Genomic DNA, 25,111 nt, shown 5'->3' with positions numbered 1-25,111 from the left:
TTAGAAAGAAAACTACACTTTTGTGACAGTCATCTGCTTTTGTATCGAGTACGCCAGAATAACTTAATTTGTTGTCTTCTGTTCAAACATTTACTTCTTACTAACTCATCTTTTCCTTGGTGATGATTACGTTACTTCCACAACTCAAATGTGATCTTCTGGAATAAAATTCAGAATGGTTGTAGACTCACAGTTCTGAATGAGACATTTCAATATGTTCTTTTTTTTTTTTTTTTTAAGATTTATTTTATTTATTTGAAAGGCAGAGTTACCTAGAAGGTAGAGACAGAGAAAGAGGTCTTCCATCCGCTGGTTCACTCCCCAGATGGTTGCAACGGCTGGAGCTGTGCCGATCCAGGTCTCCCACATGGGTGCAGGGGGCCCAAGTACTTGAGCCATCTTCTGCTTTCCCAGGCCAGGCCAGGGCGTTAACCACTGCGGCACGGCATCAGCCTCTCAATATGTTCTTATTTTTCTATAGTTTTATTTATTCAACACGTACTGATGGCACTGTTCTAAGATTTGAAGGTATGGCATTGAAGTAAAACTAAAGATGGAGGCTGACATTGTGGCACAGCAGGTTAAGCCTGTGATGCTGGTATCCTATATGAGTGCTGGTTTGAGTCCCAGCTGCTCCACTTGGAATCGGAAGATGGCTCAAGTACTTTGGCCCCTGCCACCCATGTAGGAGACCCAGAGGAATGCCAGGCCGGAGCCAGGAGCTTCATCCAGGTCTCCCATGTAGGTGCAGGGACCCAAGTACCTGGGCCATCTTCCTCTGCTTTCCCAGGCACTTTAGCAGGGAGCTGGATCGGAAGTGGAGCAGCTGGGACTCAAACTGGCGCCCATATGGGATGCTGGCACTGCAGGCAGCGGCTTAACCTGTTAAGCCACAGTGCTGGCCCCACAAATTAGGAGATCACTGTGATTGGAGCTCAATTCTTTTTTATATTCTGGCTAATTTTTTAAAAAAAATTAGTCATTATTTCATTCATTCATTCATTTATTTATTTGAAAGGCAGAGGAACAGAGACAGAGGGAGAGATCTTCCATTTGCTGGTTCACTCCCTAGAAGACCACAAAGGGTGGGACTGGGCCAGGTTGAAGCCAGGGTCCTAGAATTCCATCTAGTCTCCCACGTGGGTGGCAGGGGCCCAACCACTTGGGCCACCTTCCACTGATTGCCCAGGCACATTTGCAGGGAGCTGGATCAGAAGTGGAACAGCTGGGACTCCAGCCATTGCTCCAATGTGGATGCAAGCATTGCTTGTCAGTGACTTAACCTGCCGTACCACAGGTGGGTCCCTGAAATGCCTTTTAGTTTCTGTGTTACTTATTAAATGCTCACCTTGCCCCACAGAACCTAGCTCACATAAAGTATCTTATGTTTACTATTTTTTATGTAAATGAGTAAGCAGAGGGAGAGAAATTAACTTCCTGCTCTCCAGGTGCATTCACTATAGCATTTCGTGCCTAGACCTGCAGTGAAAAGATGTGTGATGCTCTGTGGCCTTTGGGAATCATAAAAATGCTTGAAACCTTCATTTGGGTTCAGCTATTAGTTGCTGAGAACTGTCTTGCTGTCCCTCTTGTTGCTGTTGGAAAGAATCTGTCAGCAGTGGGTATTGTAGTGCACAGCTAGAAGTCAGTGCCTGGGACACCTACATTGCACATGAGAGTACCTGGGATTGAGTCCTGGCTCTTCTGCTTCTTCTTCTTCTTTTTTTTTTTTTTTTTTTTTTTTTTTTTTTTGACTGGCAGAGTGGACAGTGAGAGAGAGAGAGAGAGAGAAAGGTCTTCCTTTGCCGTTGGTTCACCCTCCAGTGGCTGCCGCGGCCGGCGCTATCTGAAGGCAGGAGCCAGGAGCCAGGAGCCAGGTGCTTCTCCTGGTATCCCATGGGGTGCAGGGCCCAAGGACTTGGGCCATCCTCCACTGCACTCCCGGGCCACAGCAGAGAGCTGGCCTGGAAGAGGGGCAACCAGGACAGAATCCGGCACCCCGATTGGGACTAGAACCCAGTGTGCTTGCACCACAGGCAGAGGATTAGCCTATTGAGCCACGGCACTGGCCTCTTCTGCTTCTAATCCATTTTCCTGCTAATGTGCCTGGGAGGCAACAGATGATGGCCCACATGCTTGTGTCCCTGCCACCAATGTGGGAGACCCTGATGGAGTTCTTGGCTCCTGGCTTTGATCTGGCTCAGCCTTGGCTGCTGTGGACATTTGGGGAGTCAGCCAGCAGTTTGGAGGTGTCTCTCTCTTCCTTTTTATCTATCACTCTGCCTTTGCAAATAAGTAAATCTTTTTGAAAAAAAATCTAGTAAATAGAAGAATATCCAGTTTTACTTGCTAGGCTAGATTTTTTTGCTAAAGGTAGTTAAAAATATGTCTCAATAGAAAATAGCCTGGGAGCTATTAAGAGGCAGGCTAAAACCATCTGTTTATTTTTCGTTGTCTACTTTCTTCTTTATTAGAATGTAAGAAAAAAATTAATGCAGTAATGTTTCCAGTAGTCACTTTGCACTGAGACTGTAGAACCAATTCTGGCTTTGCTGGCTATCTGGTATATCTGTCTCCTTCTATCACTTAAACCTTCAGTTTAAGCTTTGTCCAAGAATAGAATGTTTAGATATAACTTAAGAGTTTTAGTTCATTTTCTTTTTAGTATTTGATTGTTTAGAATCTTAAAATATTTTGGGATAAAGGGACATCAATTGTGACTGAAGGTGTAAATGTAAAGACTAGCATTGATTGCACTAGATGTTACTAATACCAATACCTGAAAGTTGGGTTTTGAGGGGAAATCCAGATGGGTTTTTGTTTGGGAATGTGTGTCTATGTGTGTAACTCCTTTCTCTTCTCCATCCTCTTCCTCTTCCCTTCCTTCCTCCACCCCTCCTTTCCTTTTTCCATCTTTCCTTCCTTGAGAGAAGTGAAGAGCCAAAGTCTCATTAGTTGTATTTGACTAATGGAAGTTTTATCACATGTGAAGCAGTTAGAAGCTCCTGAACTAGGGACCATAAGAGTTGTCTTCCCTCTGACACAGGAGTTTCAGAGCCAGAGGTTGTTCTTACTTATCCTGTCATGCTTTTGCTAAGCCAAGGGGCTAACTGGAGATGTGCACACATTAAATCTGTTTTGTAACTATACATGCTTTTAAGTTAAAATTCCTTAATTTGAATAACACCTATACTGCTTCCTGCAGGAACATTTTAACTGTTTTCATTTCTGATGTCCTTGTGCCTCCTGCCTGTCCCTAAGGGTCCCAGCCTCTTAAGTCTTTAGCATTGTAGAGGGCTCAGAATTGGAAGGGAAGCCTGAAGAGGTGTCTGCTGTCTCCACTGGACAACTCTCCTCCCCCAGATGCCTCAGGGGAGCTAAATGAAAACTGTTTGCCTAAAGAAAAAGCCACAAACTAGATTTGCTTTTATATCGATTTTGTCCTTTTTTGTTTCCTTTCTGTCTTAAAAGCCCACTTGTAGGTTCTTTTTTGAGCAAAGTCTCATCTAAAATAATACACTTTATGATTTCAGCCACGGATTGTTTCTTCGTGTTTGATCTGCAAGTATTCCCTCCCAGTTTTGAGCTGTTTGACACTCTGAAGAGTGGCTGTTATTTGGAACAATCTAAGTATATCTTCTCAACAATGAAAATGTGTCCAAACTTCTAGGCAGCAGGAGACCTGAGATCACTATTGAAATTGTATATTTTTGAAATCTGCTTTTGCTGTTTTTCCACCCACTGAATTGGAAACATGTGGAAGAGTTTCTGTAGTTCCTCCTCCTTGGCAGGTGTAATGCCTCAGGCATGTGCGTAGAGGCCCCATTCACAGTCATTGGTCTCTACCACTTTAGTGGACTTATCTGCTAAGGGGGTCTCAGTAACTCTTAGCTTGCTGTTTCTACTTAACAGAAGGCCCAGAGGCTGGATCAGTCCCATTAACACTGAGTTAGAAGTTTGGCTCTCTAGCCTGAGTATTAGGTCTTAAAAGTCTTAGAAACTGTTTGCATGCTGTGTTCATTTTGTACACTTTTTTTTTTTATATTTTAAGGTTACAAACTTAAGCAGTTCTTTAGGAATGAAAAGAAAAATGCATAATTTATTGCCTTTAAAATTTTGTTTTCAACTTCAGTGATGTTAGTTTTTGATTATTTTAGGCAATATGATTTTCTTAATGTTTTTGAAATGTATTTATGTAATGTTAATAAGGGTTTGACATTTTGCCAGAGTTGATGCATACTGTTAATTAATTCTTTAGGTTTTAATAAAAGTGCAAAGCCAAAATGTACTCAAGAGAAATCTATTAAATAAAAGTACCAAGGCAAAAGGAATGTTTAGGATAATATAACTTATTTCATCTACTCTCTTAACATGGTTTTTTTATTCCTGTCCACGGAGCATACTGTAATTCTTTCCTAGAAATAGATCTGTCTATGTGGAATCTAAGTGTCAAAAGGTAAATACATACCATAAAAACAATACATTCAAAATGAAGTGAAGTGAACGTTGAGACCAGAGTCCCTGTCATCTTTAACTCTGGTGCCTTTTTCTCCTACCAAAGCAACAGCAGAGTAGTATGAAAAAGGGTGTTAATGTGTCCCTACTTAAACTTCCCTCTATTCTTTGAACAGCTGAAAGAACATGGATTTTGTACTCAGAGCTATTTTATTTCTTGGCGTTTTCTGAGTTCTTGACCCTAAGCTTTGACTTCCATTGACCATTGTGTCTTTTTTTTTTTTTTTTTTTTTTTGGACAGGCAGAGTGGATAGTGAGAGAGAGACAAAGGTCTTCCTTTTGCCGTTGGTTCACACTCCAATGGCCACTGCAGCCGGCGCACCGCGCTGATCCGATGGCAGGAGCCAGGTGCTTCTCCTGGTCTCCCATGGGGTGCAGGGCCCAAGGACTTGGGCCATCCTCCACTGCACTCCCTGGCCACAACAGAGAGCTGGCCTGGAAGAGGGGCAATCGGGACAGAATCCGGTGCCCCGACCGGGACTAGAACCCGGTGTGCCGGCACCGCAAGGCGGAGGATTAGCCTATTGAGCTGCGGCCCCGGCCGACCATTGTGTCTTAAACAAAATTTCTCCTCATTTTAATTGGTGTTCGTGATACTGTGCTTCTTCTTGCTTTATCCTTTTAGCTTTCCTTTGAGCTCAACTCAGAGATTGCCAGCTGCCCACTGGATATTTCTGTTTTGCCCATGGCGATGGCACATTTTATAAATTGCATTCCCTCTCTGTCATCACAGCATCCTTATTTGACTTTTTTTCCCCTCTCATTTTTTTTTTTTGAAAAGATTTATTTTATTTATTGAGAGGCAGTTACAGACGGTTGACTCCCCATATGGCCACAATGGTCATGACGGGGCCAGGCTGAAGCCATGGGCTTCTTCCAGGTCTCCTATGTGAGTGCAGGGGCCCATGCACTTGGGCTATCTTGTACTGCTTTCTCAGGCACGTTAGCAGGGAACTGGATCTGAGGCAGAACAGTTGGGACTTGAACTGGTGCTCATATGGGTTGCTGGTGCCCCAAGCAGAGGCTTAACCTAATACACCACAGTGCCAGCCCCCATCTCATTTATATAACAAAGCTGATAGTAAATCAGCTTATTGGACTTTTTCCTTTGCTACCACTTTTCTTTAAAAATGACCACGTGAAAGATTTAAATTATTTGAAAGTGATTTTTGACAGTGTTTCAGGCCAGCCTGAAGAAAACACCAACAATCTAGACCCAAAAAGATTAAAAAACAAAACAAAACCCCGAGACATTTCAGTGATAAAGTTTAGAAGGAAATCCTGTCTTTGTTGTTGTTTATTTGAAAGTCAGAGTTACAGAGAAAGATCTATCTGCAGTTCACTCCTCAGATGGCAACAGTGACCAGGGCAGGGCCAAGCCAACGCCATGAGCCAAGAGTTTCTTCCAGGTTTCCCATGTGGGTGGCAGGGGCCCAAGTACTTGATTTATCTTCTGCTGGTTTTCGCGGGCCACTAGCAGGGAGCTGGATCTGAAGTAGAGCAGCTGGGACATGAACCGGCACCCATATGGAATGCCAAGTTTATCCACTATCCCGCATGCTTGCCCCGGAAATCCTGTGTTTAATCCAGGAAGGGAGAAGTGAATGGATTTCAGACCAGTCCTTCCAGTTGTGACTGTTGATGGAAAAAATTAGTCACTCATAGGCTGGTGTTTAGCCTAGTGATTAAGAGGCTGGTTAAGAAGCCCATGTCCAGGGCTGGCATTGTGGTTTAGCAGGTGATGCATATAATGCTGGTATCCCAGTGGGCCCCAGTTCAAGTGTCAGCTGCTCCACTTTGATGCAGCTCCCTACTAATGTGCCTGGGAAAGCAGCAGAAGATGGCCCAAGTGTTCAGGGCCCTGTCACCCACATGGGAGACCCAGAGGCGCTCTGGGTTCCTGGCTTTGGCCTGGCCGAGTCTCGGCTGTTGTGGCCATTGGGAGAGTGAACCAGTCAATGAAAGATCTCTGTCTCTCTTCCTGTCTCTCTGGCTCTGCCTTTCAAATAAATAAATAAATAGAATCTTTAAAATAAATAAAATCTTTAAAAAAGCCCATAACTCACATTAGTTCAGAGCTCCAGCTCGTGACTCCAGCTTCCTGCTGACGCAGACCCTGGAAGGCAGAGGTAATGGATGAATTAATTAAGTTCCTGCCACTCAATGGGAGGTCGGGATTGAGCTCTCAGCTCCTGATCATTGTGGACATTTGGCGAGTGAGCCAGCAGATAGGAGTGCCGTGTCTCAAATAAGTAAACTTAAAATAAATAAAAACCATTAGTCATCCCATGTGTGTCTGCGCTCAGAAAGAGTTACAAAGAGCCTTCCCACCTAGACGTTAGGAGGTCAAGTGTGTGGTGGCCACACGTGTGCTTTCTGAAGTTGTCCGTCTTCCTGCTGTAGCTCGCTCAGTGAGAAGCTAAGGTGAAGGCTTCAGCTGTTATCAGTAGGTTGAAATGAACTGTCGAATGAATCTATACAATCATTGGCGATATTTCTAAACTGCTTTGTCATTACACATTTATCATTTAAACATGGATTTTTCCTCCCCTGCTCACAGAGTGGTTCCAGCAGATGTTTGTAGTTCTACTTCGGAATCAGTTTTGGGCCTGTCAGCAAGGTGCCACTACCTTCTTTTACTTGGATTACTATAGTAACCGCATTGAGCATTCTGCTTCCTCTCTTGCTCCCTGCCAAAAAGGCAAATTATATATATACATAAATATTCTCCGCCTACCTGCGTAATGCTCCTCCTCTACTCAAATGTTGCCAGTGTCTTTTTGTTGCACTGAAGATGAATCCAGGCTCTTCAGCCTGGTTTCCAGGACCCTCCTAGTCCAGCCTGCCTCTCTGCTCTCCTTGCGTCTCTCCCCTGTCTTCTCTGGGCAGTGAAGTCAGTCATCATGCCTCTAAAGTCTCTACCTTTCTAACCGTAGACACCCAATACATGCTGCTGCCGCCGCCGCCTTTGATCCTCACGTGGTAATGTTATTTACCTCAATACCTAAGAATACCACCACCTCTCCTCCCGGCACGCACCTTGTGACTGGATGTTTATGTTGCCTCCCTGCCTCCTAAACTCCCTGAGGTCAGGGGTCACATCTTTCACCATTATACCAGGGTGCTCAATCAAGTTTGTGGAAAACAGAATAAAGATATTATTTGGGGGCAGAACATTTTTGAAGTTCATGCAAGTGAGGAGTCTTCAGGAAGTCTGTGGGAAATGCCTATTATGAAAAAAATTTGCATGGATTTCAAATATTCTGTACCAAAATAAACCAATGTTTCAGTTCCATTTTTCGTAAACTTTCTGAAGTTCCATTCTATACCCAGCTTCTAAACTCATGCCTAGAAATTCATAGGCACTGTTGATTGGATGTTGATGCTTAGGGTTTGAAATACTGGTTTAATAAAGTTTAATAAAGCTTTGTTTTTACAATAGTAAATGTGTTGAAGTAATTGGGAATTTCAAGTAGCTTTTAGAATTAACTGTATTCTTTTAGCAGAACCATGACTTGCTTTAATGTATAAACATTCTTTTCTAAGTCATCTAACTTACATTTTGTTCTGAGAAGTGAGAATGTTTTAAAATCTTATAGAAATGATTGGCTTCTTATAGAAAATGCAAATAATACAAAAGTTTAGAATATGTTCCTTCACTGTTTCCTGATTTTGTTCTCAAAAGACAGTTACTGTTATCAATTGTATTGTATATTTTCAAGACCAATATAGACTGTTTTTAAAGTTAAAAAATTGGAAGGTGTTGCTAGACATGTAGATGACTGACATAATACTGCATTTACCATCCCTCTGTTTAGATTTTCCTACTTTGTGTACTTCTGAAAGATAGGTTCCTGAAATGTAATTGCTAGATTGAAAAGTATAACCAGTTTGAGTTTTGATGGATAACTTCCAAGTTGCCTTCCTAAAGGCTTGTAGAAATTAGGTTTTTAAATAACAAACTTGTAGGGCTTATGATTAGAAGAATGATGAAAGTGTATTATAAGCAATTTGACAAATATGGCAAAACACCCCAAAAAAATCACTTATTTCATCACTTCATGGTACTTTTAAAATCCTTTTGGTCTTTCTGTATTCACAACGAATTTTTTTTCAGCATTGGAATCTATTCAAAGTGCTTTGCAATTTGCTGTTTTCAAATAACATTGTAATAATTAATGTTATTTAAAGTTATTTTTGTGTTATTCTGGTTAGTTATATGCTAATTCATTTAACTGTTTATGTTTTTGGACATCTGTATTATTTCTATTTTCTCTTAAAAGTAGGAGTGATACACATACTCTCATACTTAGGTATGCTTTTTATACCTCTCAGTGCTTTTTCAATATACACTCTTAGAAATGACTTTGCTGGGTCAGAGGATGAAAATGTAAGGTTTTTCATACATACTGCTAAATTGCTGTCCAGAAAAGTTCTAAGATATATATGACTAGCAAATTCAGAGTGCCTTGTTATCTGCAATCTGACAGGTAAAACAGTACCACCAGTTTAATTGAATTTAAGTTTCTAAACTGATCAAAGAAGAAACAGGAGAGCTTTGGTATGGAATGGAAAATGAATGTTAAGGCATAGCATCAAGGCAGTATTTGGTACAGTGGGTTAAGGCGATAGCTGGGATGCTCACATCCCATACTGAAGTGCCTGGGATCAAGTCCCAGCTCTTCCACTTCCAATCCAGGTTCCTGCTCATGTACGTGGAAGCAGCAGGTGATGGCCCATCCCCTAGGTTCCTGCCACCTACACAGGAGACCCCAGTGGAGTTCCAGGCTCCTGGTGTTAGCCTGGCCAAGCCCTGGTTGTTGAGAGCATTTGAGGGGTGAACCAGCAGATAGAAGATCTCTCTTTGTCTCTCCTTCTCTGCCTTTCAGATAAATTAGTACATCTTAGAAGAAGAAAAAAGACATAGCATCTTGTACTGCATAAGTTGTATTTTTTACTCCTTACATTGTTTTAATGAATATCCTTTATGCTCTTTACTATTTTGTTTTGATTATTTTTCTGTATGTCAGTGTTCTTGGTTTACTGCTATTTTATTCTATTCACCTGTACCTTTTTACCTAGAGACCAAATGAAAGGGTTGACACAGTATCAGAAAAACCAAGAGAAGATCCAGTACTAAAAGAAGAAGCCCCAGTGAGTTGCTTTAATGAATATTGTCTAACCAGATATGGGTTAAGAAGGTGGAAGCAGAGTGATTAAATTGCAAAAACATTGTGGTACTACAGTTCCATGCTTCTTTATTTCAGAAATTATACTGAAATAAACCTTGGAGTTGGTATAAGAGGTAGATATTTTCAGTGATTTATTTTCCTTTTCAAAACTGTGACCTTTTTTTAGTTGATCATGTGACTTCTCAAGATACTAATTATTTGGCAACAGAAATTATCAACCCTATTTTCACTATTAGTGACAGAGCTTATTAATAATACTTTTCTCTCTTCTCTTCTTCCCTCCTGCTAGTTTTAGATAGCAGGTATCAGAGTAAAGTATAATTGAAGATAAATGTTACATTGTTAGCGTTTTAATGTACTTGGTGCGTAGTACATAGTTTTCTTTTTTAAAAATCTTTCTTCTGATGAAGTTTTGTGACCTTTTCCTGTAGGCTCAGCCGATATCATCTTCTGTTCCAGCAACAGAAGTGTCCACTGGTGTTAAGTTCCAGGTTGGTGATCTTGTTTGGTCCAAGGTGGGAACCTATCCTTGGTGGCCTTGTATGGTTTCAAGTGATCCCCAGCTCGAGGTTCACACCAAAATTAACACAAGAGGTAAGAAAAGGCATGGAGGAGTTAAGTAAAAACATGTGGATGACAAAGAAAAGAAACTTTAAATGTTGTTTGTGAATGTAAGAATACCTACATGACCTACAGTCTGACACAGAAACAAATGTATATCAGTTTTTAATAGCCACTGAAATAATTATTGTCATTTTAACTGACAGAGAGCCATAACTAATATAGTCCTTGTTTCCCTTTATGGCACCCTGCAATTGTTTATAATTTCCTTCACACTTCTTTTTCCTTTTTCATGTTTTTTTTTAAAAATTTATTTATTTATTTCAAACAGTGATAGATAAAGAGGGAGAGAGATCTTCCATCCAATGATTCACTCCCCAGATGGCTGCAACTGCCAGGGTCGGAGCCAGGAACACCACTGGGGTCTCTCATATGGGTGGCAGGGGCCCAAGTACTTGAACCATCGTCTGGTGTGTATGTGTGTGTGTGTGTGTGTATATATATATATATACACACATACATACATACATATATACATATATTATATATTATATATATTCATTGTTAGTGGGAAGCTGTGTCAGAACCAGAGCAGCTGGGCCTCAAACCAGCACTCTAGTAAGGGATGCAAGCATCCTAAGCAGCTGCTTAACTCGCTGATCTTAATCTGACATTTTGAAATTTCCTGAAGAAAGTTTATGGATAAGCGATGTGTTATATGAGCTGGGTAAGCATTTGGGCCGAGCCTTGTTTGAACATTCGTATTTTGTTTGTCCTTGACTTCTGTTTTAAGAGATTTTTTTTCCCCCAGGCAAATACTTTTCATGCTGATACTTTTTGTAGGATGGTTTTCTCCTCTGATCCCTTTTTTAATGTCAGGTTACAGGAGCATCCCTACATGTTTGATTAACATAAAAATGTATCCGAATCTAGTTTATGACATGGAATGTTACATTAGGAATATTAATACGAATTAAGAATAGATATATTCTAACTTTTCTCTACACCTTTTTTTTTTTTTTTTTTTTTGACAGGCAGAGTGGACAGTGAGAGAGAGAGACAGAAAGAAAGGTCTTCCTTTTGCCATTGGTTCACCCTCCAATGGCCGCCGCGGCCGGCGCGCTGTGGCCGGCGCACCGCGCTGATCCGATGGCAGGAGCCAGGAGCCAGGAGCCAGGTGCTTCTCCTGGTCTCCCATGGGGTGCAGGGCCCAAGCACCTGGGCCATCCTCCACTGCACTCCCTGGCCACAGCAGAGAGCTGGCCTGGAAGAGGGGCAACTGGGACAGAATCCAGCGCCCCGACCGGGACTAGAACCCGGTGTGCCGGCGCTGCTAGGCGGAGGATTAGCCTAGTGAGCTGCGGCGCCGGCCCTCTACACCTTTTTTTTTAAGAATTATTTTATTTCTTTGAAAGACAGAGTTACAGAGAGAGGTAGAGCCAGAGAGAGAGATGTCTTCCATCTGCTGGTTCACTCCCCAGATGGCCGCAACGGCCGGAGCTGTGCCGATCCAAAGCCAGGAGCCGGGAGTTTCTTCTGGGTCTCCCACATGGGTCCCATCTTTTACTGCTTTCCATCTTTTCCTTATTAGTAGAGAGCTGGATCAGAAGTGGAGCAGCCGGGACTTGAACCGGCTTCCATTTGGGATGCCAGCACTTCAGGCCAGGGCTTTAACCGGCTGTGCCACAGCGCCGGCCCCCTTCTTTTTTGGTTTTAACCAAATATGATGTGGATTGGATTCCCGAGATTCTAGCATTTGGGGTGGGCTTGCTTCGTAGCAGGCATGGATCACTTACTATCAAGATTCCTTTGTAAAAGTCATCCTGATCATACATAGTGATCATTAGTGTCCATATTGGTCAGTATTGTGATTAGATTCTTAGCATTAGGAGACATATTTAATGGGCTTTTGTACCTTTAATAACAATTCTGTGGGCTGGCATTCTGGCATAGTGGGTGAAGTTGCCACCTCGGATGGCAACCATCTCATATGGGTGCCAGTTCAAGTCCTGGGTGCTCTACTTCCAGTTCAGCATCTGCTACTGCAGCAGGGAAGGCAGCAGAAGATGGCCCAAGTGCTTGGGCCCTGGCACCCACATAGGAGACCTGAAAGAAGCTCCTGGCTCCTGGCTCTGGCATGGCCCAGCCCTGCACATTGTGGCCATTTGAGAAGTGAACTAGCAGATGTAAGACCTCTGTCTCTGTCTCTCCCTCTTTCTGTAACTCTGCCTTTCAAATAAATAAAAATAAATCTTTAAGAAAAAGTAATAATTCTTTTAAGAACATATTGAAAAGATGTTAGGATCATATTTCTCTTTGAAGTTATATTTCATTATTTAGATCCCATTTTAAGTTTAAAAGTTAAAAAGTAGGGGCTGGAGCTGTGGCGTGGTAGGCTAAGCCTCCACCTGCTATGACGGCATCCCATATGGGCGCTGGTTTGTGTCCCCACTGTTCCTCGTCTGATCCATCTCTCTGCTTATGGCCTGGGAGAACAGCAGAAGATAGCACAAGTGCTTGGGCCACTGCACCCATGTGGGAGACCCGGAAGAAGCTCCTGGCTCCTGGCTCCTGGCTTTGGATTGGCACAGCTCCAGCCATCTGGGGAGTGAACTAGTGAATGAAAGAACTTTTTCTTTTTGTCTTCCCTCTCGCTGTCTGTAACTCTTCCTCTCAAGTAAGATAAATAAAATCTAAAAAAAAATCTTAAAAGTTAAAAAATAATGCTTTTTTGCTTTTAAAAAATTATATTTTCAGTGAGAAAAGGTAAAACTTTACAGAAATATATATGGTAAAAAGCCAAAGGTGCCCATAGTTTCATCTTCTAGATATGTAATGACTATTAAAAGTTTAGGAGTCCTTTCTCTCTGTCTTTCTCTCTCACTGTCTGTAACTCTACCTGTCAAATAAATTAAACAAACAAACAAACAAACAAAAAAACGGGGCCAGCACCATGGCTCACTTGGTTGATCCTCCACCTGCAGCGCCGGCATCCCATATGAGCACCGGGTTCTAGTCTCGGTTGCTCCTCTTCCAGTCCAGCTCTCTGCTGTGGCCCAGGAGGGCAGTGGAGGATGGCCCAAGTGCTTGGACCCTGCACCCGCATGGGAGACCAGGAGGAAGCACTTGACTCCCGACTTTGGATCAGCACAGTGCCAGTCGTGGTGGCCATTTGGGGAGTGAACCCAATGGAAGGAAGACCTTTCTCTCTGTCTCTCTCTCTCATTGTCTATAACTCTACCTATCAAACAAAAAAAAAAAGTTTAGGAGTAATTCTTTTTCTCTATACAGATTGAAATTAATGGTTATATAAATAAATATTTGTACTGAGAGTTTTAAGTGGATCAGGTATTCTTTGATACCTTTTGTTACTTTTAACCCTATCAATTTTTATTTGAAATTTAAGTGGATTTTATTGGCTTTCATATGTTTTTGAAGAAAATATTCATGTATAGTTTGACATTTTATATGAGATTTATTCATACTTTTATTTTACACATAAATGTTTAAATTTGTGGGATACGCATAACTTTTCATTTTTCTTTTTTTTTTTTTTTTTTTTTGACAGGCAGAATGGACAGTGAGAGAGAGAGAGACAGAGAGAAAGGTCTTCCTTTGCCGTTGGTTCACCCTCCAATGGCCGCCACGGCTGGCGCGCTGCGGCTGGCGCACCACGCTGATCTGAAGGCAGGAGCCAGGTGCTTCTCCTGGTCTCCCATGGGGTGCAGGGCCCAAGCACTTGGGCCATCCTCCACTGTCTTCCTGGGCCACAGCAGAGAGCTGGCCTGGAAGAGGGGCAACCGGGACAGAATCCGGTGCCCCGACCGGGACTAGAACCTGGTGTGCTGGTGCTGCTAGGTGGAGGATTAGCCTATTGAGCCGCGGCGCCAGCCAACTTTTCATTTCAACAAGACTCACATGACTAGAGCCACAAAACTGGCACACTATTAAAAAATTAAGAATGCAGCTTTAGGCCAATTTAAATCTCAATATTACTACCCTTCATACATGAGTTTACAAGTATCTGCTGTGAGCTTACTGCAGTACTAACCAGAGAATGTCTAAGGTCACAAATAAAGCCTCTGTTCCTATTGCTACTTGTTTTGTTATAGAAAAATATTGCAAGTAAAACAGTTAGTGCTTTTCAGGGTATTCATTTCAAAATCACATGCTATACAAGCCCAAGCTGTATTTTTTCCTCTCACAGAGACAGAACAATACATTGTGTGAAGACTGACTTACTGATTAAATATCCCTCACCCACCAGTACCAGCTTAGTCATGACACGGTGTACGGTGCTGACTAATTAAAAATGAGAGGGAAATTAAAACATTTTCAGGTATTGGGTACATTCATAATTTGTTCTTAGTTAATATTTTTCTTAAAGTAGCATATTTTATAACATTTTTCTTAAAATAAAACTGAGGTTTTATTTTATCTTCAAACTTAGGTTTTAGTTTTGCATTTTTTTGTATTAAAACATTTTCTCACTATTTTTCTGTTGGAAGTGTAGTCTATTTTTCAAGGGTTGGTGTGCTTGTTTCTTGGTTTTTCAGGTCTTCAGGTTTTTATTTACCTCATAGTTTTCCATTCAGCAGGAAACAAAGTGCTAGCAAATAAAACTGGTTTTTTTTTTCTTCTCAAATGATTTAAAGGAGAGAGTTGAAAGTATTTAAGTGCGATCATGTTGCCTATGAGTTGGAGTTTTTAACTATAATTTACCATCCCATCAGATTTTCTCTTTACTTCTGAATAAATAACTGACATTTGGAAACAGATTGTATCTTGTGTTCTTTAATCGTTTTTATTTATTTATTTATTTATTTATTTATTTATTTATTTTGACAGGCAGAGTGGACAGTGAGAGAGAGAGACAGAGAGAAAGGTCTTCCTTTTGCCGTTGGTTCACCCTCCAATGGCTGCCGCGGCCGGCGCGCTGCGGCTGGCGCACTGCGCTGATCCGAAGGCAGAAGCCAGGTGCTTTTCCTGGTCTCCCATGGGGTGCAGGGCCCAAGCACCTGGGCCATCCTCCACTGCACTCCCTGGCCACAGCAGAGAGCTGGCCTGGAAGAGGGGCAACCGGGACAGAATCTGGCGCCCCGACCAGGACTAGAACCTGGTGTGCTGGTGCTGCAAGGCGGAGGATTAGCCTAGTGAGCCACGGCGCCAGCTCGTGTTCTTTAATCTTATTATCTGTACCCACCACCCTATCCTGCAAGTTCACTTATTAATTTATATTATGTGTGTGTGTTTCTACCTGCAAACCCTTGGAATTTTATCGGCCTTTTTTAATTGTAGTTAGATTTGCACTGGCTGTTCTGTCTCAGATGATATGGAAGTGAGTTGTATGTGTGTCTCTGTTTTCATAGTCTATTTTACATATTATATACTAATTTAGCTTCAAAGTAGTTCTTCAGATAATTATTAATGCCTAATAAATCAAAATTTGTCAAATTTAGGATATAATTAGTATAGCCAACTATCAGTTTAATTTAAGCGTATTTCTAGTCAGAATCTACTTGTTGCCTTTCCCTCCTTACCTGAATTAAATTCCTTGAGAAAACCAGTTCCTACATTTCTCTGTTGATTTGATACTTTTTCTTCAGAGCAATGCTTTTCAAAATTGTATTTGGTAAAACACTTGTTTTAAGGGGCTGGCATTGTGCCTGGGGGTTAAACCACCACCTGTGATGGCAGCATGTCATACAATTGCTGGTTTGAGTCCGCTTCCAAGTGGCTGCTCCACTTCCAATCCAGCTCCCCACTAATGCACCTGAGCAAGTAGCAGAAGGTGGTCGAAGTGCTTGGTCCCTTGCATCCACATGGGAGCCCAGGGTGGAGTTCCAGGCTCCTGGCCTAAGCCTGGCCCAGCCGTGCCTGTTGCTGCTGTTTGGGGTGTGAACCAGTGGGTGGAAGATCTTGCTCCCCACGCCCATCTCTCCATATTTCAAATCTTCACAAGAAAAGTTTTTGTTCATTTAAAAATTTTCCTTCTCTATCACAGTGCAGACTAATACTTGTGTAAGATACAAAAACTTATTTTTGATGCTGTGTCTAGCTATCATGACAATGTCACATTGCTATTATAGCTTCCGAGTGATCCTCCTCCTCTGCATTTACTCATTTGTTCTTCAGACCACACTTCAAGAGCAGCACTGCTCCTAAGCATCCATTCTCAGATATTTAAGTCCTAAGACCCCCTTCTCCTTTTACATTTGAGGACTCAAAAACCCTTTTGTTTTTGTGAGTCTTATCTATTACTATTTATTTTAATATAGAAATTAAAGGCGAGAAAATTTTTAAAATATTAACAAATTTATTTTAAAGTGATAGCTTATTATATACTACCAAGTTATATTTTTATGGAAAGCTGTCTTCTCAAAAAATTAATGAGGAAATGGGCATTGTGGCACAGCAGATTAAGCCACCACTAGGGACACCCATGTTTCATGTCAGAGTACTGGTTTGAGTCCATGCTACTCCCCTTCCACTCCAGCTTCCTGCTAACACACCTTGGAGGTGGCAGATGATGGCCCAAGTACTTGGGTTCCTGCTACACATGTGGGAGACCCAAGTGGAGTTCCTAGCTCTGGCCTGACTCAGCCCTTGGCTGTTGTGGGCATTTGGGAAATGCACCAGCAGATGGAAGATTCTCATTCTTTCTCCCTTTCTCTCTTTCTGTCTCTCTCTCATTCTACCTTTCAAATAAATAAGTCCTTAAAAAATTCATGAGAAGAAGGATTAATTTACATTTTTGAAAATCTCTAATGTCTAACTTAAATGAAAATGCTGTATTCTCTTATCTCCTCCTTCATTCTGTTATGATTTGTTGTTCTGGTTGAAGTTTATGAAATTGGCCCTGCCTCACACAGATGTGTAGTTGGAAAAGGGAAGAATACTTTTTTTTAAGATTTATTTATTCTATTTGAAAGGCAAGTTACAGAGGGAGAAAGAGAGATCTTCCATCTGCTGGTTCACTCCCCAAATGACCACAATGGCCAGGGCTAGAAGTCCTGAAATTCTGAAGTCAGGAGCCTCATCTGGATCTCCCACGTGGGTGCAGGGGCCCAAGCAACTGGGCCATCACCCACTGCCTCCCCAGGCCACTAGGGGGGAGCTGAATCAGAAGCAGAGCAGCTGGGACTTGAACTGGGGCCCACATGGGATGTCAGCACTGCAGGTAGTGGCTTAACCTTCTGCAGCCACAGCGTCATTCCCAAGGGAAGAAGATTTTAATAGCTGTTTGAGATCATTGTGGATGTGCTTCTTTGATGTTAAGAGAGAACTTAACAAGAGTTAGTTACAATCCTGAGTCTGGAATCTCAGCAGTGACCTTTCTGCACCTGTTGTGTGAAAATCCATCAGTTCTCTGTTACACTGTGCATACATCTTTCATGGTTTTGTACCATCATGCGTTGGTCACTTGAAAACCATTTACTGAGGCAGACAGACTTTCCAAATGTTTATATTTTAAAAAATCATATTAATGTCACCACTGATTTGATCAGTACATGATTACTGGGAAACTGACAGATTCAAAGAAGCAATGACAGATTTTCCAAAATTTTGATTTTGCTTAAAGGATCCAGTTTTATTATTGGCAGCAAATAGTGTTGTTTTCCTTGAGGTAATAAACAAACTTGCTTTGCTCATTTTTGTACCAGATTCTCAAGTAGGAATAACCACCATTCTTTCAGCCATACTTTCTAATGAAAATGGTGTTCTGTGAAAAGGTGGTCTGAGGGGCCAGCACTGTGGTGCAGTGGGTTAACGCCCTGGCCTGAAGCGCTGGCATCCCTTGTGGGTGCCGTTTGAAACCCAGCTGCTCCAGTTCCAATCCAGCTCTCTGCTGTGGCCCGGGAGTGCAGTGGAGGATGGCCCAAGTGCTTGGGCCCCTGCACCCGCGTGGGAGACCCAGGGGGAACTCCTGGCTCCTGGCTTTGGATCAGCTCAGCTCCGGCTGTTGCGGCCAGTTGGAGAGTGAACCAGCAGATGGAGGACCTCTCTCTCTCTCTCTCTGCCTCTCCTCTGTCTTTGTAACTCTGACTTTCAAATAAGTAAATAAATCTTTAAAAAAAAAAAAAAAAAGGAAAAGAACGTCTGAGAGACCACTTTGGCACTCACATCACAGCCATCCTACTCCAAGTATGCGAAAGAGTTCCTGTTCGTTCTTCCCATTTTGTCACACAATATTAAAGAGACATTACTCAAAATTTAGTAAAGTTAATACTTTCTGCTGCTCCATCAAGGACATTAAATAAAACTGGCTTCTTTTTCAAATTGTGAAGAGTACAGACTGGTGCAGTCTGGTGTACTGAGTTGGTCTTTATTCCTGCGAAGATGCCAGCCATCTTACTCAGTATAGCTTTTGCACCATTAAGGGCAGATGTCAACAGAGGGAAAAAGACAGTGTCTTGACATTATTATGAAAATAGCACGGCTGTCGCAGGGCCCCTGAGATCCTCGGGGGCCTCTCCTCCTCAGAGCTGTGCAGCGCACAGTTACATAGCTAGAAAAGTAGTCTGACCAACACTTGGTTTTCAGAAATTCTAGAAAACGTGTTTTACAGTTTTTGAAGGAAACGTTATTTATAACCTGGTTTGTTTGTAAAAAATACTTGAGACAAATAGAAATAAATTGTTAGTCAAGCTAGTAAACCTGATAATTAGCAGAATTTCTGCTTTTCTGTCTCTTAAAGCTTTCTATGCTGATTTTAGTCATTTGGAACGATTATTACAGAGGCTCTTAGTTGGGGAATTGCAGGAATTGCAGTATGTCTTTTTACCGTCCAGAATGTGCGTATTTGAATGGGAGTGACACTGGAATCTAGGTTAGGACACCTTTTGGCAAGGTATGTGTGGATGTTTATGTTCTGAAATGTTCATGGAGGGCTTTTACTTTCAGGGGCCCGGGAATACCATGTCCAGTTCTTTAGCAACCAGCCGGAGAGGGCATGGGTTCACGAAAAGCGAGTGCGGGAGTATAAAGGTCATAAACAGTATGAAGAGTTACTGGCTGAGGCCGCCAAACAAGCCAGCAACCACTCTGAAAAACAAAAGGTAACTACCAATATGTTAATATTACTAAACTGGTGGGGTTTCTAAGCAGTGTCATAATTGAGAAGGATTTTTCACACTTAAGTTCAAGCAATTATTGGAATGATTTGTAATTTTAACTCCTCAAAGAGTTTGTTGGTGTGTCAGTTTGATATGTCATATAAACAATATTGTACTATTGAAAACTTCAAAATACTTCCTTAATACAGTATGAGATTCTACTGTGAGTTGAATTAATGTACATAAATCTAGTAGATGCCAGTGAAATGTAGATTCTGCCTGGGGTGGTCGTGGTGGTATTCTTTTTCCTATTTCAATATCTTCCCATAATTTCTCTTTATTCTTATTTAGTAAAGTTGTTTGATGAAACTAAACTTTTAAAAAATATTTGGTAAACACCTACTGTGAGACAAGTATTGTTTTAAGCAGTATCTGTCTATGTAGTAAATTTATTTACTAGATGAACTGATGTATATAATATTAATATGTATTAGTTCATTTAGTCATATCTATTTGAGGTAGATGCTATTATTCCATTTTCTTTTTTCTTTTTCTTTTTTTTTGACAGGCAGAGTGGATAGTGAGAGAGAGAGACAGAGAGAAAGGTCTTCCTTTTGCCGTTGGTTCACCCTCCAATGGCCGCTGCGGCCGGCGCGCTGCGGCCGGCGCGCTGCAGCCAGCGCATCGCGCTGATCTGATGGCAGGAGCCAGGTGCTTCTCCTGGTCTCCCAGGGCCCAAGCACTTGGGCCATCCTCCACTGCCTTCCCGGGCCACAGCAGAGAGCTGGCCTGGAAGAGGCAACCGGGACAGACTCTGGCGCCCCGACCGGGACTAGAACCCGGTGTGCCGGCGCCACAAGGCGGAGGATTAGCCTATTGAGCCGCGGCGCCGGCCAATTCCATTTTCTATAGATGAAACTGAGGCATAGGAGCTTAAGTCACTGGTTCAACCAAGATCACACAAGTGCTGGGACCAGGAAGTTTTAAGCTCAATTATAGTATGTCTTGTGACTCAGAAATCTGTCATTGTTATACTTTAAAAGCTAAGTCTTATCAGAGAGGATTTTGGTTAATTTTATCAGAGTTAGATTTCACAGATTGATACATCAATATTTGACATATACTCTTGCATCTCATACTTTCATTAACTGATTTATTTCTAGTGGCTTCTGTCAAATAATCTAGGTAATTCTTAGTTGCCTTGATTATATACTTTTATTCAGCTTCTTTGTTCACCTTTAACATCATTTTTCAGAGTTTTCTTACCTCTTATGCCAATGCCAAATCTTTGGATCGACCTTGGACCTTGAGACACATGGGAGCTATGGTGGAGGTGTATTTTCTTCTCTCATTCATGGCTGCTCTCCTTTGTTTTGTCAACTTTCATTTGTTCCTTGAGGTTCTCCTTTCACTTCCTTCTATCCATTTGCCTTATGGTACACACTGGCAGCGCAGCTTCAAATGCTGGCCCTCTGCCTGTTAGCTTTGTTGTGATCTCTGTAGCCTATAGCCCCCCTGATTCGCTCCCTGCCCTTAGGTATGAAAGAGAAATGGGAGCTTTAGGGCATGTCAGAATTTTTTTATTTGGTTATTTATTTGAAAGAGAGAGAAAGAAAGAGGCAGACAGATTTCTCCCCATCTACTGGCTACCCCACAGGTGCATGCAACAGCTGAGTCTGGGCCAGGCTGAAGCCAGGATCCGAGAACTCAATCCAGGTCTCCCGTGTCAGGAGGCAGAGACCTCATCTACTTGAGCCATCACCTATTGCCTTCTTGGTGCTCATTAGTAGGAAGCTAGAATCAGGAGTGGAGCCAGGACTTGAACCCTGGCCCTCTGATATGGGATGTAGGTGTGTCAAGTGGTGTACACCAAGTGCCTGCCCCAGGATGTCTTGTGTGTGTGTATGTGTGTAAGTGTTTAAGATGTACTTTATTTATATTTGAAAGAGTTACATAGGGAGAGAAGAGACACAGAGATCTTCTCACCACTGGTTTGCTCCCCAAATAGCTACAGTGGCTGGGACTGGAACAGGTCTCCCACATGGGTGCAGAGGCCAAGCACTTGGGCCATCATTCACTGCTTTCCCAGGCCATTAGCAGGTAGCCGGATCAGAAGTTGAGCAGCCGGGTCTGGAGCCAGTGTCCACTTGGGATACTGGCATCGAAGGTGGCAGCTTAACCCACTACACCATGAGGCTGGCCATGGGTGTCATTTTTAATGTTAGTGTTTTATTAGCCACTAAAAAGAACCATTTTTCTGTCATCTTTCTTTTCCCCCTCATTTTCACTAGATTTTTTATGAAAATGATGTGAGAAGGATGATTCCCTCCTTGGGGAACTTGTCCAGCAGAGTGATCATCAAAGGAAAGATATGAAAAAGAGTATACCTTAGTGTCCTGGATAGAGCAGTGCTAATGTATAAAAGTTACGGAGTTAGAACATTCCACTTACTTGACTGAAGAACCTGAAAAGATAATAGGATCACATGGGAAATATATATTGCTTTTATTGTACCCATTACATTAAAGCATGTCACATAATGAATGCCTATTTCTGTGTCTGTTTTAAAGATTCGAAAACCCCGACCCCAGAGAGAACGTGCTCAGTGGGATATTGGCATTGCCCATGCGGAAAAAGCATTGAAAATGACTCGAGAAGAAAGAATAGAACAGTATACTTTCATCTATATCGATAAACAGCCTGAAGACCAAGCGAAAAAGAATACTGCCTCCAAAGCTGAAGTTAAAAAAACTCGAAAACCAAGGTCTGTGCTGAACACTCAGTCAGAACAGACCAGCGCAGGGGAGGTGGCCTCCTCACAGTCAGGTACTGAAAACCGGAGACACAGCCAGAGGCGGCACACGAGTGTGGAGGAGGACGAGCCGCCTCCTGTTAAAATAGCCTGGAAAACAGCAGCAGCGAGGAAGTCCTTGCCAGCTTCCATCACAATGCACAAAGGGAGCCTGGATTTGCAGAAGTGTAACATGTCTCCAGTTGTGAAAATTGAACAGGTGTTTGCTCTTCAGAATGCTACAGGAGATGGGAAATTTATTGATCAGTTTGTCTATTCAACGAAGGTATCTACTTTTTCCCATTGGGTTTTTGGGGGAACAGTATTTGAAAGTAGTGAACTTTGGCATTTGAGAAAATAATAACACAAGAATATAACTTAAACATCCTTTGTATCCATTACATATGAAACATACTGTTTACACTGTGGGCAAAAAGACATAGGAAAAAAAGTCTGTGTTTTTCTTCTTTCCCTCCTCTTTTGTAATATTTCCATCTGTAGTAGATTAATCTTGAATTGGCAGCCAAAACTGAGCTGTGCTTCTGAAAGTCATGGAAAAAACAACAACAACAACAACAACCTGGGTACTTTGTTTCTAGTTTGTGTAGTTAGTTTTTCTTAGTTGCAAGTGTGCTTCTTATTAAAATCAATTTTGTCAGCTATCTGAATTAACCATCATTATAAAAGCCACTGTAAATTATACCTGTTGACCTGTTTGGTTACATTGGCAGTTTTGTTAGACTTCTGTTGGCTTGGGATAGTTGACTGCATTTTAGAGACATACCAGGACTGTGTTTGTTGTAAGATAGTGAACCGGGATGACACCTTGGGTAATGGAATAGAAACTGCCTTCTCATACTGAATGCCTCCATCCGTGTGCCCTGGACCTCTACTTAGGACACTTCTATTTTATCTTAAGACTTAAACTCTTTCATAATATTGGTAGTATATATTCCATGTGCCTCTTGCCTACCCTCCCAGCTCACACCAGTCTTGAGTTTGGGATTTGGGGGTAGTTGCATGTCATACATACATACTTTAATGAATTCTGCATGTATTTTTCCTCTGCATTAAAATAGCTAATGAACCATAGGTGTGCCTCATTAGTAATAGGTGTTCCTGGAGAGAAGTGTCCGGGTCCTCTGTTGCCTGTCTCTACACATAGGTTCAAGCTGGAAAGCAAGTGGTGGTCACTACTTGTTTCTGCTGGTAGCAAATGAACATCATCTTTTTTGAATGCAAATTGTCTTTATTCTTGGAGACAGTTTTGTCTGCTTCCAGATGCATAAATCAAACTTTGTCACACATCCTCCCCCCCAAGAAAAAGAATGTTATTTAAAGAAAATTTGAAATAAAACTGGTCTTTTAAAAATGAAGGCTTAAAAATACATACATATCAGCCGGCACCGTGGCTCACTAGACTAATCCTCTGCCTTGCGGCGCCGGCCTGGGTTCTAGTCCCGGTCGGGGCGCCGGATTCTGTCCCGGTTGCCCCTCTTCCAGGCCAACTTTCTGCTGTGGCCAGGGAGTGCAGTGGAGGATGGCCCAAGTCCTTGGGCCCTGCACCCGCATGGGAGACCAGGAGAAGCACCTGGCTCCTGCCATTGGATCAACGCGGTGCACCAGCTGCAGCGTGCCAGCTGCGGCGGCCACTGGAGGGTGAACCCACTGCAAAAGGAAGACCTTTCTCTCTGTCTCTCTCTCTCACTGTCCACTCTGCCTGTCAAAATAAAATAAAATAAAAATAAAAAAATAAAAAAAAATACATACATATGTATAAGATCCTCCCTCACTTCATTGAATTAAAAATACCCAAAGTGAGGTCTAAATTAATTGTACCTGCTTTCTGTCTGCTCTTGATTTCTCTTTGGTTCTCATTTTGGTGACCATGAATGACATTTCTGTATCTAACAGTATTCTTAAGACATGCTGACTGTGTAATAGGGCACTTTACCAAATGAAAATGACAAGAATTCTCTTTATGTGACATGTGTAAATGAAGAAACTGTTCAGACCAGAAAATATTTTGTTTTTGACAGAAAATTGTGTGATACAGGTTCGTTTTTGGTGATATTTGTCAGCTGCATTTAAATAGTATTTTCCCCATGTGATCTTACTATACGTTTGAGAAGACATCTGATGATTTTGAAAAGGGTCAAGATAAATAGCTGTAATAAGAAACCATATAGAATTCAGTCAAATTAAAATTTGCAAGCCCATGATGTCATTAACCTAGTAAACACTATTTTTATTTTGCCTTGTTTTAAAGGGAATTGGTAACAAAACGGAAATAAGTGTCAGAGGGCAAGACAGGCTTATAATTTCTACACCAAACCAGAGAAGTGAAAAGCCACCACAGAATGTATCATCTCCTGAAGCAACAGCTGGTCCTACAGGTGGGTGTGAATGCAGTGTGCACAATCCATTTGGAGATGTCTAACGGTAGCCATGGTCCTAAAATACTTTTAGTTAGCAAAAGTAAATTTTATACATACACACACACACATACACATATATAAATTACAAATTGATTTACTTATTTTGAAAGAGTTACAAAGAGAGAGGGATCCTCTATCTGCTGATTCAATTTCTAGATAGCTGCAGTGACCAAGGAGGTTGGGCCAAGCCAGAGCCAGGAAATTTTTCCGGATCTCCCACGTGGGTGCAGGGCCCCAAGGACTTGGGCCATCTTCCACTGCTTTCTCAGGCACATTAGCAGGGAGCTGGATTGGAAGTGGAGCAGCCAGGACACAAATAGATGTGCATATGGGATATTGGCATTGAAGGCAGCAGCTTTTACCCACTACTTCATAGCACTGGCCCCTGTAAATTATACTTTAAAAATCAAATTATGAAAGCAGTTGTTTCAATAGGAAAGAATGGTTTGGCTAGAGAGCTTTATTCATAGTCACATTTCTTTTTCCTATAGGATTTTATTGGTATTTGGTAATTTGACTTTTAAAAATTTGTTAATTTACTTTCACTTTATTTGAAAG

General features: G+C 41.9%; 1 protein-coding gene across 5 annotated transcripts in view; it reads left to right on the top strand.

The window, feature by feature from the left end:
* The window catches only part of NSD3 (nuclear receptor binding SET domain protein 3), a 122,142-nt gene that overhangs the window by 42,338 nt on the left and 54,693 nt on the right, over positions 1-25,111 (top strand). For all 5 annotated transcript variants that reach the window (XR_011386371.2, XM_070068551.2, XM_017350356.4 and 2 more), the window contains exons 3-7: positions 9,598-9,669; positions 10,139-10,301; positions 19,173-19,327; positions 21,895-22,401; positions 24,385-24,511. Coding sequence is in view for 4 of the 5 variants with exons in the window: in XM_070068551.2 (XP_069924652.2) it covers positions 9,598-9,669; positions 10,139-10,301; positions 19,173-19,327; positions 21,895-22,401; positions 24,385-24,511 (1,024 nt within the window). In the remaining variant the exon portion in view is untranslated. The remainder of the gene's footprint in view (positions 1-9,597; positions 9,670-10,138; positions 10,302-19,172; positions 19,328-21,894; positions 22,402-24,384; positions 24,512-25,111) is intronic.

The sequence above is a fragment of the Oryctolagus cuniculus genome, chromosome 2, assembly GCF_051225735.1.
Source record: "Oryctolagus cuniculus isolate XC-2025 breed Fujian yellow rabbit chromosome 2, ASM5122573v1, whole genome shotgun sequence".
In the NCBI taxonomy this organism is placed as follows: domain Eukaryota; kingdom Metazoa; phylum Chordata; class Mammalia; order Lagomorpha; family Leporidae; genus Oryctolagus; species Oryctolagus cuniculus.
This window is presented reverse-complemented; position numbering and strand designations above follow the sequence as displayed.